At 32.3% G+C, this 16,163-nt stretch overlaps 1 protein-coding gene and 1 long non-coding RNA gene across 2 annotated transcripts; one reads left to right on the top strand and one right to left on the bottom strand.

Moving 5' to 3' along the window:
* The first annotated feature begins 2,451 nt into the window (after positions 1-2,451).
* On the top strand, positions 2,452-3,221 carry LOC134238363 (uncharacterized). Its single transcript, XR_009985983.1, has 2 exons — positions 2,452-2,532; positions 3,092-3,221. It is a non-coding gene; the product is annotated as an uncharacterized LOC134238363 (long non-coding RNA).
* Positions 3,222-10,870: 7,649 nt separating this feature from the next.
* On the bottom strand, positions 10,871-13,368 carry LOC134238377 (toll-like receptor 4). The gene is made up of 2 exons (XM_062720511.1): positions 11,685-13,368; positions 10,871-11,637 (listed from the first exon to the last, which is right to left on the bottom strand). The coding sequence occupies exons 1-2, from the start codon at positions 13,366-13,368 to the stop codon at positions 10,871-10,873; spliced, it is 2,451 nt and encodes an 816-aa protein (XP_062576495.1).
* Between the last annotated feature and the right edge of the window lie 2,795 nt (positions 13,369-16,163).

The raw sequence follows: 16,163 nt of genomic DNA, 5'->3' as shown, positions 1-16,163 counted from the left end.
AATCCTTGATACATTTGATATTATCAATTCTAAGCATAGATATCGGCTCCTTCCATTCACGTCTTTCACTATTGTGCTCATATGTGTCAGATGAAGGTGATTCGGATATTTGATAGGACTATTACTTTGAAAAGTCGACTTCTCTTCAGAGTTGTAAGGATAATGATCTTCCATGTGGTAATTTCGCCGATCATCGCTTTGGTGAAGTTGCTGTTCTTCAGTTTAGAATATTGGTTGAAATTCGATGTCGTTACAATTCTGCCTTTCGTTCTGGTAAGTTGACTGAGGTTCATTTTTGACTTCAGGTTGATTTGGATTAGGTTGACTGTTGGATTTTGTAATCCTCGAACATGAATTCCTCCATCCTCTCCAATAGGGGACAAACGCCTTTCACCACTTCGCGTGCTATTTGCAAATGTTGTTAATACTATCGACGCTAACAAATGACGAGCTTTTTGAATTTTCTTTTTGTTCTATTTTTTCTATATCTTTCAAAATCTTTGTATGAAATCGAGAAACTACATCCCTAAATATCTTCAATTGTAAAAGATGATGATGTGGACCGTTATTTTAAATTTCGTCGGATATACATAGGCAATTTAGCCACATATGATCCACATATGCATTGCCTTTCATATGAGGATCAAATGTGGATCATATGAGAATCATATGTATATACAATCATATGAGAATCATATGTGGCAAATCATATGAGAATCATATGTTTACACATATGTGTATCATATGATTGTATTTACATATGATTCTCATATGAAAGGCCCTGCATATGAGAATCATATGTATATTTGACATTTGTCATATGAGAATCATATGAAACTGATCGTATGAGAATCATATGAAAACATATTCACAAATTTGCCCTTGTTATACTCAGGTAAAAATCATATGAATATTTTGACAGTGATCATATGAGAATCATATGAAACAGTGATCATATATATGAGTATCATATGAAACAGTGTTCACTAATTTGCCCTTGGTATATGCAAGTAAAATTGCAATTTCAATAATATATATCAATTCTAATTTAAATGTACATTAATTCAAAAGTTTGTTAGAAATTACTTATGTAAAGTTCTACTCTGTTTAACACCCCCCCTTTCCCTTAAAAAATCGTTCACAATTTTTTTTTCTGTAATAATGTATTTCCAAGATAAAATAGATAAAGAATAAATTAATTTGCTTTTTATTTCAAATCTTTTGTGTTTGGTTTATTACTTGAGTAAAATAAAAAAAAATCCGTATTTTTTCCGGACCGGTTTTGATTTTTATCGGATGAAAGTGTACGTCATGTTTGACGTCATTGCTACAGCAGAAGTGCTGGGTGTTGAAAAAAGTAAGTTATCTCTTAACAATTTTTTATAAAGACCTTTACTTCATATTGTTTAAATATCCTTTCATAACGGTTACAGGTTCGTATTAATTTATTTCCATAATACTCTCATCAATTGTAATTGTTGAATTAATGCATTTCGCAAACCTACATAATGTTAATGATCTGTAAGTATATTTCGGATAAATTTGTTTCTCAATGAATGTTCACATTAACAATTTACGTGTTAGGCTAAAGGCATTACTTTGTTTTCTTTTTGTTTTGACTTTTGTTACGTACTGATTTGAAAGTGAAAGTAGAAACCCTGTATAGCAGTTGGCGTTTTGTAAATTGTATGTTGAGATCGTTATCAAGTCGATTCTTTCATCGACTTAATGACAAATGTTTGTTTTTATGGCATATAGATGCATTCAAGAACTTGAGTTCAGTGTCACAGTGCTGCTTTATTTATGAAGTCCACGAAGCCCAAAGCTGCTGGCGATTGATCCTGAAGCTGATTCTGACAGACGAGATTGCACCATCACGATATTAAAGGTAAAAATATTGCAATAAAAAAATGAAAGTGTACATCTGTAATGACTTCTTTATGACAAAATATTTCTTGATAATTTCTTTTTGTTCCTTTATAATTCTACATTGTCTGCACAGCTTCATCAAAAATAAATTCAACTCAATAATATAGAAATTTTATTCAACATTATCATGTGATTATGAAACATTTTTTAATTGTAAATGCGCTTTTTAAATATGGAAAGTATGAATAGAATTTTCTTGCTTTAAAAGCTATGAAACTATGCAATTACTTCAGGGGGTAAATTGAATTTTTGAATTTCAGCAAAAAATTAATAATAACAGTGGCAACTTTCAAGGTACAAATACATGTGCATGTGACTATGTGTTGAAAGTACATCAGTTAGCTAATCCATTGAATATTTACATCTATGTATTCAATGACATTTATAATTTTTTTCCAACACTAGAGAACCTAGTTTCAGGTAAATTGTAAGATATTTAGGACAATTGAGAACCTACAAACCTGTACTCTCTCTTTTTGTAGTTTAGGTTTTAGATATGCTTAGAAAATATCTACTGTGTAAATATTTGTTTTACAGGTTCAATATACAGTCAGCCTCTCATAAGAAAAAATCCAAAGATCCAAGGCTTGCTTCAAAGTTAAGGTAACTACACACTGTTTAATAGACTTTGTTATATTCTTCCCAACAAAGTCTAGGATATCCTTGAATCACAAAGTCTGTTTTTCTGCCTATTTGTGTCAGAATCTTATTTATTTTAGGCAATTTGAATTAATATATATTATTTGAACATTCCAAATTTAATTGTCAAATAAAAAAATGCTTTTTTAATGATTTTGATATGAAGCATATCTTCCAAAAGTGTAATTGTCTTGCAAAATTCAATTCAATTGTCAAAATAAAAAAAAATGATTTTTATAATTTTATTATGAAGCATATCTTCTAACAGTGTAATTGTCTTGCAAATTACATCATAGGATTCCACAAAACACCTTGTATAACATATATAACATTAGTTTTATCTCTTATCAAATCTGTGTCGGTGAATTGGGAATACATTTGTTTGCTGATGATAAGATACTTTAATATAACTTGTAGAGAATTGGGAATACATTTGTTTGCTGATAAGTTATTTTAATATAACTTGTAGAATTGATTTTGTAATTTTAGAATCATTTTATTTTTATTTTTGAAATTTTTGTAGAGACCATTCTGTGCCACAAAGAAATTGTTTAGGAAGGGGAAAACTGGTGGATTTGCATTTTTGGTACAGTTCAAAGAGATTTTCAAAATGGTCAGATCAGAGGGAGGACAACTGAAAATATACTGAAAGATACAAAAGGAAAAAGAACAAGGAAATATATAGAATAATTATGAAATGGGGAGGATGTACACAATTTTGTCTGAATTTGACCTGTAAAGATTTCCCATTCTTATATGTATGCTGGAATATCAAATAACTTGATTTTTCATAAATTTATAATAGAGAATACATGACAAATGTTATTGCTGATGTTTCAATTTTGCTGTGGACACTTTCATGTCATATGGTATTTTTATACAAGTACATGACTTAATCATGTTATTCATTTGTACATGTACAGTGGAGCCTCATTTATTCAGACGCTTTGGTTCCCAGTCAATGTGTCCAGATATGTTTGTAATGTAATGAATTTTCATCTAAAGCAGAAATATCTGATTTTTAAATGTGTACAAGAATGTGAAAAATATTGAAAGAGAACACACATAAGTGTTTCATATGATTTACACATGATGCCCTTTTCATATGATTCTCATATGTAAATGGCTTGAAACACACTTAAATCATTCATATGAAAATCATATGTAGTTATTTTCATATGATTCACATATGTGGATCATATGTAAATCATATGATTTGCTTCGTATGATTCACATATGATGCCCTTTTTCTATTATTCTCATATGAAACCATTCATATGAGAATCATATGATACTCATATGAGAATCATGTGTGACTAAGTTGTCTGTGTAGATTGTAATGATGCATTGATTCGTTTTCCAAGGCAATCCATTCCACAATCACAATTATTCCATGTTGGGCAAAAACAAGATGTAGCACTGCTTCGTCTTCTTGATTTTGTACCGAACTTAGCCATTTTCTATTTACTTATAACCTATTCAAATATATAGAAATAAATTAAACTATTAAATTTAAATCAAAATACTGCCACATTAAAATTGAGCACGAAATAAAATTTCAACTTATATGATAACCTTACAGTCACGATATTTTAGCACGTTTAATATTTAAAGCTATTTTTTTTCTCGTCTATGAAAAAGGATAAAGATGACAAATAGTGATCGATCTCATACCAATTTCAAACAAACAAAACTTTGAACATGGCATGAACACGGAACCCAATGGAGTTCCGGAGGTGATATTGGGTGCCTGGGGGGAATGGAAAATAACATCCCTTTTTTACCGTCCACACCCGTCCCGAGCCACATGTATTGATCTGATAAAAGGAAAAGTCCATAGTTAAATTAAGTACAAAATCAAAGGTCTCCCAATTGGTACGTATCACAAGTACCATTGTGTCAATGTTAATATTTTTTTGGTTTTTAGTATTGGAGGTAATTACCTTTATTTTGACAATAGGAATTTCTTTATTTATCTAAGGATTCTCGTCGAACCCATTTGGTTAGTTTGGTCAGTTATTTATACTGGGCGTTGGCTAGTATTTCTCAGATGAGGTCTGGACGCCGAGAGTAGTTTATCCATGTAAAGTGATCTTGGGTGTGTGTTTTTTATATAGCCCATGCTGTGTGGACTTATGTGTGTTCAGTTTGCACTGCTGAGTGATCTTGGGGTTCAGAGATGTTTATATTTTTATATTCATATGAAGCAGAATTTGTGCAATATCTTATACGTGAAAAGAAAGAAACATTTGCTGTGGCCTTCAAATCGACATTTAGATATATCGACCACGTATTTTCAATTAACAATGGTAATTTCCATTCCTACGTCGATACGATATATCCTGGTGTGCTTGAGATAAAAGATACCACAGAGTCTTACACATATGTTTCATACTTGGATATTTTACTTGAAAAAGACGTTAGTGGTAATCTAACAACCAAGCTATATGATAAACGTGATGACTTTAACTTTTCTATCGTCAACTTCCCTTACTTATGCAGCAATATATATACTTTCATCACCTGCGTACGGAGTATATACAGCTCAACGCACTTTTTAAACTCACATGGTTTTTCGCACAAATTAAAGTAACATTTTTCGTGCAATAAAACATAAAATTATCGAGCTTCAGTACGATAGATAACCCTTACATTTATTAAATATTTCATGTTAAAAGTGTCTATTATCTAAAATCATTATCTTAAGTTTTAAACCTCGATGTTCTAAAAGGGAATTTGTTTATAAATTGTATGATGTTAAATGTGTATGATTCTACCATTGGTAATTACTAATTAATTAATCAAACATTTTTGATACTATTTGGTTGAAATGTTCAAATTTATTTCTTACAGATGAATATTTCTCTAATTATTTTGCACATTTTCCATACTTGTCTTGGTTTTGTCGAAATGCAGCTCCGAAAAATGACACAACTGCATAAAGTAATAATGTCAACGTATAGGATAATAAAGTTATATTATCTTTCAAAATAGTAAATTGTTATTATCAAAATAGAAAATTCTTTTACATTTATGGTCTGAAACTAAGAAATTTTGCGTTGGAAGGTATATTTCATGATGCCAGATTTCAGAAAGTTAACTGGAAAAATGCCATCTTTTTTAACATGGAAAGCAGTCAAATAGATAAGAAATACTTCTATCATCTTGCGACTTAGGATCATATTAATGTACAGAAAATTTAGAATTTACATGAACTGCACTGTTTCTGTATTAAGGCAAGACAAAATATGATTTAAAATGAACAGATGAAAAGACGAGTGCACTTGACGAGAAACCCATGAAAAAACCATTTGGAAACTCTCATAATCTATCATCCAAGAGTATATAAAATTCCTACCAAGTATTATGTGTGAATTATGTTTCAAGTAATGGAATAAGATCAAAATTTAGTTATAAATCACTTTTAAAATATATTTTGTTGTCACGTTACACAATTTTGAATTATAACAATGTGACCTTAATTTGTGCGAAAAATGATGTGAGCTTAAAAAGTGCGCTGAGCTGTATATCTCAGTTGATTCGATACGCAAGAGCTTGCTCTACGTAAGAACAATTTCTATAACGAGGTAAATTATTGACAAGCAAGTTGATGAAACAAGAATATCAACAGTCTCGTTTAAAGTCATCATTTTGTAAGTTCTATGGTCGATACAATGACCTTGTCAGCAAAAGCAATTTATCATTGAGTCAAATGCTAACTTACATTTTTCATACTAACTTTTTATATTGCATTACCGATAACTGTCAATGTCTCAAAGCAGCTTAAATCACGTGATTCGTGCATAGGCAGTGCGTTTAAACCAGAGAGCACTGCTTCAAAAAGACTATACTGAAACTCTTTATAACTTTTTATGGAAGTTATTCATTTACTTCGAAAAAGAATCCATCGTATTTAGATCGGAATCCTTTTTTATTTGATTTGAACAAATTTTATAATGTAATAATACATAAATGGATGGAGCAGCAGATATTGCTTATATAAACCCTTTCCAAAGGTACATGGTTAATTACAATACATTATACTACATCTAATTACAAGTCCATACATCACCAATACATCGGAACTTAATTTTAGGTAAAATGGATGAAGGATGATATGGAGAATAACGAACAGTTTTCAATAACAAAAGTCCATAAAACAGTACAAAATAGGAACAGAGCAAACACGGACTTCCGAAATATCAGAGGTGGGAACACATGCCACGGAGGAGTGAGCATCCCCTGCTGACCGTCACAACCGCCGTGTGCTTCTTGTAATGATCGGGAAATACCGGAAAAATGTTTATAAATAATGGATTAACAATTAGTATGTCAATCATTGACTAACAAGTTGATGAAACAAGAATATCATCAGTCTCGTTTAAAGTCATCATTTCGAAAGTTCTATGGTCGATACAATGACCTTGTCAGCATATACAATTTATCATTGAGTCAAATGCTGACTTACGTTTTTCATACTGTTAGTCCATTATCTATACACTGAATTGACGACGGATTTTTCAGTTATTTCCTGATCATGACAGAGAACACATGGCGGGTGTTACCGGTCAGCAGGGGATGCTTACTCCTCCATGGCACCTGATCCCACATCTGATGTTTCGGTGGTCCGTCTTTGCTCTGTTCATATTTTGTATTGTTTTATGGACTTTGAGATTGAATACTGTTCGTTATCTCCATATCTTTCTCATTTAATGGTCGTAAATTTAATTATTAAGAATGAATTACATAGATATCGAAGAAATACGATGAAATATATGGCGAACAGTATTCAAGCTCAAACGTCAATTTAAGAATGCAAAATAGGAACAGGGCAACCATTTCTCTGACAAAAGTTGAATATATCTAATAACTTTTAGAAGCTGACATATGGAGGATCAATGAATATGAAAGACTTTTTAAAACTTTTTTAAGGAGGTCTCACATGACAGGATTATTTTATAACTCTTCCTATTTATGTCTATAATTTCCCTATTGGTAATTATAATAGCTAATTAAACATAAAAAAACATCTTAGTAAAATTGTTCACAGCAATCAAACTAGTTTTATACGAGGAAGAATTATTTCTTAAAATATAAGACTGATACATGTATATGTTATATATTTAATACAAATCTTCAAAATTTATACTGTATATTATAATCTATGCTTAATAATGCAGCTGAAATTAGTAATACAAAATTTCACTGCAACACTGGAACAAATGAAACCTCACTCCTCTAGGTTGTTTAACGGTTTGAAAAACTCTGTTATTGCCAACCTCAATTCATATATTCTTTGCTTCTCTTCAAAGTTCTTCTGAACTAAAATTGAAAAAAATTAGAAAAAAAATTCCTATACATTATGATATATTTAATACATACATATATAATGGTTTGCTACAATTTAAGACTGTAAAGGAAAATTTATATAATGAATTATAAGAAAGAAGCGAGTTTGTCATGTCCTTAAAGCTAGAATGGATGAAATAACTGTTACTATAAGGACAGCGGGTTAGATTATTTTTAGATTTTTACATTAAAGTTTTATACTGTCGGCAAGGATTTGTTGCCAATAAAATGAAAAATTAAAAAAAAAAAGTTTTGGTGGAATGGGTTGCATGCATGGTTATGCTTCTATGACAAATCCTTACAAAATCACACATTTCTTTCTTTAGATCCACTATTTTTGAACAAAAAATTAATTATAAATAAAAAGCATTTTTCTTTAGAAAATGGTTTTCATGCAATATTTCATGCATTAGTGATACACTTTATGACGATGGGTCATTTATGGGTGTGAATGATTTTATGATTGTGAAATACGATGTAAAACCCATTTTCTTGAATACAGTGGCATAAAGCAGCGATATTAGAATGGCTGAATAAGATAAACACAGATTCTATTAATTTAATAAAGTTATCTATGTTTCCAGAAAATGTTAATTCCTCGCTGATTCACAAAAAAAAAAAAAAAAAAAAAAGAAAAAAATCTTAAAGACAAGTTTTTTTTGCAGGCTTGGCTATATTTATCCTGAGGTCTTTTAAAAGGTTCTCAGCGGATGTGACCAGTCGAGTCGAGAGGGGATGCTTACTCCTCCTAGGTACCTGGGGCAGGATTCATTAAACTTCTTAATGTATTCTTAAGATAAAAAAATCACTTAAGCTTTTGTACATAACAAACTGAAATTCTTCATTACATTGTAAATAAATCCTTTTTGGTTCACTCTTCTGGTAATTTGTGTAATAATCCTGTGGGGAGCCCTTAAATTCTTTTAGTTCCCATAGTAACATAGCAGCCCTGTGGGGAACCCACTCGTTTACTTTAAACAGTTAAATATATAGTAAGGTTAAACGTGCTCTGAGTAGTTCCCGGGAAAAACATCAGCCGATAAACGTGTTTGTCTAGTGCTACCAGGGGGCCTGTCCATAGAAAACCACATGGGTCTTGTGCATTGTTTTCATGCCTTAAAGTCTCTCTACAGAATGTTACAGAATATGTGAATTGTCGATTACTGAAATTCCTTTATTAGAGAGTAGCCATTTCCATGTAATGGTGTGTGAGAGAGACCGTAGCGTGTGAGTGAACTATACCGTACGACACATCTCTAAAAAGAGTTTTGTGAATTATATCACTTGGCGGTGACCCACGTGGAACAATTTTATCATCTGAATTAAAGTCAGTATATGAACAAAACATTGTGAAAGTTTGATAATTATTAATATTGAGAATTTGGAATTAATTATGAATATTTATTTTTATTTGAAAGACATTGTAAAGTATTGAGCCTGGCGTCGGACGATTGACTCTGGAACCTGAGAGGAACCCAGTGTGCCACACAGCCCCTTTTCAATAAACATTGTTCCGTGAAGCCATAATAAAGGAAACTGGAAAATCTATTCCTAAGGGATTTCTGCACTTACGGAAGGATCAGGGCAAACGGGACCAATTCATACCAAAGGGACATGGACACTGACTGACGTGGGCCAGGACCAACTAACAAAGACATTTTCAATTTATTTTATTTTGTACATTTGTTTGGTTAATTTTCTTTATTAAAAATTCTGTTTGTTTTGTTCTTTATTTTTGTTATTAAACATTGTTTAAATTTTAAGGTTTTTCTTTTGATTTTTTAAAGTTCATCAGGGTGTATATCCCACACCCTCACAGCTATTCTTTTTTTGCTTAACTTTCATTAGTATTGCTTAAAGTTAGTAAAAAAAAACTTAAATTGTAATATAAAAATACTTAGTGCTTAAGAATTGACTTAGAATTAAGTGTCCTCTGGAGGTGTCTTGAGTAGATAAGAAATACGTAAGTTTTCTTCATCAATATAAAAACAACAGTGAACAGACGAAATTTTGATTTTTTAATTAAAAATCATTATATAATATCTTGAACTCCTTTTGAATTTGAGATTTTATCTACTGGTAAGATTGATTGATTGTATATTGTTTAACACCGAGTCGGCAATATTTCAGTGGATGGTAGATACAAATGTGCAGTGTTCATGACATAGCTGTGCATTTCAGTTTTGATCTAATAGACATGCAACAAAATACCTAGTCCAAAGATTAACCGTCAAGGTTACCATTCTCGATGAAGCCTTTTTTTTTTAACATCTGGGTTTGATTTCATGTGATCATAAAGTTTCACGAGCCATTTTGCAGCCTGTTCCTTCATCCTAGTGAGAGATAAATCAACGTGGACACAACTTTCTTTTTCGTTTTTCGATAGTTTCACAACGTCATCTGCATAGAATTGCTGGAACTCCGATTTCAAGTTACAATTTTAAAGATGTGCAGTTTAGCACAAATTTTAACTATCTTTATTAATTCCAGTGCTGATCCCCCCTGTTTTTAGGGAGTCTTTGCGTGTTTTGTTTAGCTCCAAATATGTATTGTTTGTATGGACTTTTGAGCTGGAGCAATCTTCAGAGTTAAAGATTTATTCTCAGATCTGTATTGTTTGTTAGTTTCTTGGAGATCACAGTTTTTTCTTCACTTTTTTTTATATTTCATCTATATTTTTCTTATCTTGAAAAGGGCTTTTGAAAGATTTTATTTTTTTGTCTTAAAAACTTATTGCAGGTGTTGATTAGTTTAATTTTTAAGGCTTTTTGCAGGTGTCGGCTACTTATCTTAGAAGGGCTTTTGACAGGTTTTTTTTTGCCTCAAGAACCTATCGCAGGTGTCGGTAAGTTTAATCTTGAAGGGTTTTGCAGGAGGTCGCTAATTTGATGTTAAAGCTTTTTGTAGGTGTCGACTCAATCAATCTGAAAGCTTTTTGCAGATGTCGTCGACTTTAATCTGAAGGCTTTTTGCATGTTTCAGCTACTTTGTCCCAGAATACGACGTTCCCCTGAGGATCGTCGGGGTACTCCATATAGGACCGACTTTCTACCAAGGCCAGCATTGATAAAGGCAACATCTTAGCAGTCACGTGTCGATACATAACCATAAACAGTACGTCCTTCCGGGTATAAATACTCTCCATCCTTGCCATATTGAATTCATACATACACCAGTAAGAGTTCAGGAAGTGATTAGACAGAATTATGATTGTTTTACGACTCTTGGTGATAGCTTCTGTAATGTTTGCTGCGATCTCTGTACCGGGCCGGAAGTCCCTCTTGCTGAGGCACAGGCGCAGTCCTCTAGATTCCTCTAGCTGGGAAATCGACTCGTGCACCGCGAAATCACTGTCCTCATCGGCATATGATATAAAGGCATCAAACGTGAACGTATCTTGATATATAGGGCTGGCTAATCGGTATTTGTTTTTAGTCATATAAAACAAGTACCGCAGTTTCCATCGGTACCGGTAAATTAACCCAGTAACGATAATTGTCACGAAGCACACTATGACAGAAGTAATGACGAATGTTAACATTTGATAATTTTTACACTGTATCTCAAGCAATCGTAAAACTGTTTCTATGTCTTGGAAACCAAAGCTTGTTCCATTGTCTAACTTACATTTCATCTGATGAAAGTCCGAGATATGCTTGCGAGTTTTGGAAGACCACAGTAAAAAATGTCGAGAATGGCATGAACAAGTAAAAGGATTGTCTGTCAGTGAAATTTTAAAATGTCTATTTTTTAAAAAAATATTTCTGAAAGCGAGTCTGTGGCGTCTTGACTGAGTTGCCTTATTTCATTGTCTGAGATATCAATCATGAGCAGGTTCCACATGTTATCAATCTTCATCTTCCATTCCGTCAGGAAATTAGAGCTTAAGTTCAGCTTTTGAAGCTTTCCTAGATTTTTGAATAACATTTCAGGAAGCTGTTGTATTCTGTTGTCCGATAAGTCTAGCTCTTGAAGATTGACCAGATTCTTAAAGGTTCCTCCGTCCAAATCATCTTTCAGACTGAAACCTAACATGTTTTTGTTAAGCTTTAAGACTTGCAGCGCTGTCGTAAAATCAAAAAACCCGGTTGAAAGCGAGGAACAAAGACAATCTGACAAGTCCAAATATTTCAGTTTATTAAATCCTATAATGGGTCCTGTGAATCTGGTAATGACATTCTGTGAGAGGTGAACATGGGATAACTGATTGGACGGGTTGACAAGAATCCTAAACAGTTCCAGGCGTATGCCACTTGTTCTCAGCATGAGAGTTCTTAAATTTCTTGGCAGAGTTATGGTGGTATTATATCCCATTTGAAAATTTTCTGTGCTGAATTTGTTGAAATGTCTCTCTACTGTGTTATCGGAAGGTCGTATAGGATTCTGACAAATGAAAGCTTCTACTAGTTTGCTGATGGGCGTGGACGCCAACTGGAGGGACAAGTCAAGTGATTTCATCCCTGTTAAGAATATAAGATCCATTAAGTAAGTACCAGGTGCCATTTTATTTTGGACGAGCGACACTATTCTGAGAGTGTGGGGAAAATAGAGGAGAGCATATCTTTCGAAAAGAGCTAGTCTGTTGTTCTCTAGGTAAATTTCTTCGAGAGATGTGTTCCTAAAGTGCATGACGTCACGAATTTGTATCACAGTACCTAAACCATATGTGCAGTGGATTTTGTTAGCTTTGAAAACCTTTATTTTGGAAAACTGTAAATCGCTTGTTATATTTTCAAAACTTGCAAATGTAAGTTTTTTATTGTATGAAATATCAAGGATCGTTATATTTCGTTGGTTCTTCAGGGCACCTGCTGCAATGCTTTTCATCTGACAAGAGGACAGATCCAGAACCTCCAAGTGAGGCAGGTTTTCAAAGAACCTTTCTCCAATTTGTTTTATCGAGCAAGACCCCGAAAAGCCTGATACATCTAGAACATTCAGTGAGGTTAATGAGCGAAATTGTCGACCAAATTGTGTCGAAGAATAGACGTCAATTCGGAGGGTCTTTAATGAGAAGAGATGTTTCCACATCTTATCAGGAAATGTGTTGTTCCGAACCTTGATTGTAGTCTTCTTGATGTTTAGTGCACGTAAAGCTTTTAAGTCTCGGAAGATTTGCGGTCTGAATATGCTTTTGTCCATTTGGAGTTGATTTCCCTCTAGATTTAGAGTTCTTAAGCGTGTTAAGTTTGCGAACACATCGTTTGTAAAATTTAGAATTTGGTTATAAGACATATCTAAATGTATAAGGGTTGTACTGAACGGGTGCAAGATGTGACTTATTCTATTATGTCCTATATTTAGAGTGTCGACATCTGGTCGAGTTTTGGGTACCTGTGTGATTGTGAGATTTGAACAGTCTGCTAGATACCTCTGGTTACTCCTGGGGATACAGCGACAGTTAGGATTACTTGTGCAATGATTCCAACTTTCTATTCCCCAAACAGCCATGAAACCACCGAGAATGGTAATAAAAATCTGAAAAGCAAACGTATGTAAAGATAGTTTTTCATGTTTTTAGTACAGTATCTACGAGGAATAAATGAATGAATGAGGTAATATATTCAAAAATATGAATAAGAAATTAACCATCAAAGATTTTTCCCCTGAAATTTTTATTTTTTACACATTTCTACAGTGATGTTGCCTGCGTTGCATCTTCATGTTTACCGAGCAAATGACTTTATTCAAGAAAGACTTTTGGGGGAGAAGTGCATTTTAAGACAGACCCTTATATTGACCATGCAATGATTAATCTCTGGTTGTGAGTTCCCCATTGAAAAAGAGTGATAGGAAACGAACAACAATAGTAAAGGAAAAACGTAAATTTACATAAGATATTGTGTTGTTTAAATATAGGTTAAATAAAACTTACACAATTATTGCTTCCCATTTCTCTGACAAAAGTTGAATATATCTATAACGTTAGAAGTGTTCTGACATATGGATGATCAGTGAATATGAAAGACATTCAAACTTTTTTAAGAGGTCTCACATGACAGAATTATTTTATAACTCTTCCTATTTAGGTCTATAATTTCCCTAATGGTAATAATAATAGCTAATTAAATGAAAAAAATATGTTGGTTAAATTGTTCATAGCAAACTAGTTTTATACAAGGAAGAAATACTTCTTAAAATATAAGACTGATACATGTATATGTTATATATTTTATACAAATCTTCAAAATATATCAAATTTTATGCTTTATAATGCAACTAAAATTAGTAATTCAAAAAATCAATGCAACACTGGAACAAAAGAAACGTCACTCCTCTTGGTCGTTTAACGGTTTGAAAAACCTGTTATTGCCATCCTCAATTCATATTCTTTGCCTCTCTTCAAAGTTCTTCTGAACTAAAAATGAAAGAATTAGAAAACAATTTCTATACATTATATATATAATAAATACATATATAATGGTTTGTTACAATTTAAGACTGAAAAGGAAAATTTATGTAATGAACTATAAGGAAGAAGCGAGTTCGTCATGTCCTTAAAACTAGTATGGATGACATAATTGTAACAACAGGACAACAGGTTAGATTATTTTTAGATTTTGACATTAAAATTTTATACTGTCGACGAGGATTTGTTGCCAAAAATTATAAATGATTTTAAAAATATGTTTTGGTTAAATATGTTTCATGCATGGTTATGCTTCTACGACAACCCTTAGAAAAAGTACTATTGTTAACTATAGTTTACTATAATTAATTATAGTAAATAAAAGTTTTCACTATCGTAAATCTAAGTATTTTTACTATAAATTTCAGATAGATATATTTAATTTTCTAAACTTCCTACAAATATTTTTCGTATTGCGTGTACACTTATATATTTTATCAAAAAACTACATCATTAATATGTAATTTAAGATATATTAAGGCTTTATTTTTTTTTTAAAAGTTCTAGAGTAAAGATTCGTAGAAAATCAAAGTGTCAAAGTGTTCTCTATAGTTAACTATAGTTAACTATAATGAACTATAGTTAACTATCGTAAATTTTTGTTAGGGAAATCCTTACAAAATGACACATTTCTTTGTTTAGATCCACTGTTTTTGAAAAAAAAAATAATTATAAATAAAAAGCCATTTTTCTTTAGAAAATGGTTTTCATGCAAAATTTCATGCATTAGTGACATACGTATACTTTATGACGATGGGTCATTTGTGAGTTTGAATGATTTCCATGACTGTGAAATACGGGGTAAACCCCCTTATCAATTGAATATGTATGTCTCCTATTGATTAAATTATACAAGAGCAAGCTCAACGTATGAACAATTTCTTAAACGAGGTAAGCTATTGACAAACAAGTTAATGAAACAAAGATATCAACAGTCTTATTTGAAGTTTTCATTTAAATATTTGTTCAATACAACAATACAATAACTTGTCAGCAAATACCAGTACCTATCATTGATAAAATGCTGTTCTACTTTTTTCATAATAATTAAATGTCGGCAGAACATGCTCACTTCTCTATTTCACCTGCTCCCATCTCCAATGTTTTAGAGGCCCGTGATTTATTTGCTCCTGATTTTGTTTCAATGGACTTCTGAGCTTGAATGCTGTTTGATATCTCCATATATTTTATTCAGAGAAAGGCGACTGTATTTTTGTTTCCCCAAAAGGAGAATTCAATTCACTGCCGAATATGTTATATAATTATATCAGCCGTCTAATTTAAAGTCATTATTTCGTAAGTTCTATGGTCGATACAATGACCTTGTCAGCAAATACAGTTTATCATTGAGTCAAATGCTGACTGACAATTTTCATACTAATTGTTAGTCCATTATTTATACACTAAATTGACGAAGGACCGGTTAGCAGGGGATATTCACTTCTCCACAGCACCTGATCCCACCTCTGATGTTTGGGAGGTCCGTATTTCTCTACTCTTAGTTTGTATTGTTTTATGGACTTTGAGATTTAGTGCATTGCTCTGATGACATAGGTGTCAATCCTGGTCAAGTGAAGAACTTACTGTGCTCAGAAAACGACACATTTGATGCGTCTATTAAAGTGATTGTGAGATAATTGACAACTACTAAGGTGTAATTTACAATGTTTATATAAAAAGTGTATTTTGTTCTTTGCACAAGAAATGATTTAGAAAGTTTTCTAATTTCCTGGACATGGTTTGGAGGTGAAAGGGGTCCTTTTTCTGTAAACGCGAGAGTTTTGTTTCCTTACTAATAAGTCGTTTATGCGTGATCACGTGTCATCACGAATGTTTT

The sequence above is a fragment of the Saccostrea cucullata genome, unplaced genomic scaffold (genome assembly GCF_032062105.1).
Source record: "Saccostrea cucullata isolate Sc308-1 unplaced genomic scaffold, CSIRO_AGI_Scuc_v1 ctg787, whole genome shotgun sequence".
NCBI classification, from domain to species: Eukaryota; Metazoa; Mollusca; class Bivalvia; order Ostreida; family Ostreidae; genus Saccostrea; species Saccostrea cuccullata.
The sequence above is the reverse complement of the archived record's forward strand: the minus strand, read 5'-3'. Positions and strand labels throughout refer to the sequence as shown.

Excerpts from the sequence above, each read along its gene's own strand:
- LOC134238377 (XM_062720511.1), bottom strand. The coding sequence starts at position 13,368 with ATGGCTGTTTGGGGAATAGAAAGTTGGAATCATTGCACAAGTAATCCT. Across the intron at positions 11,638-11,684 it reads AGACGCCACAGACTCGCTTT|ACAATCCTTTTACTTGTTCA; the intron begins CAGAAATATTTT and ends TTTCACTGACAG.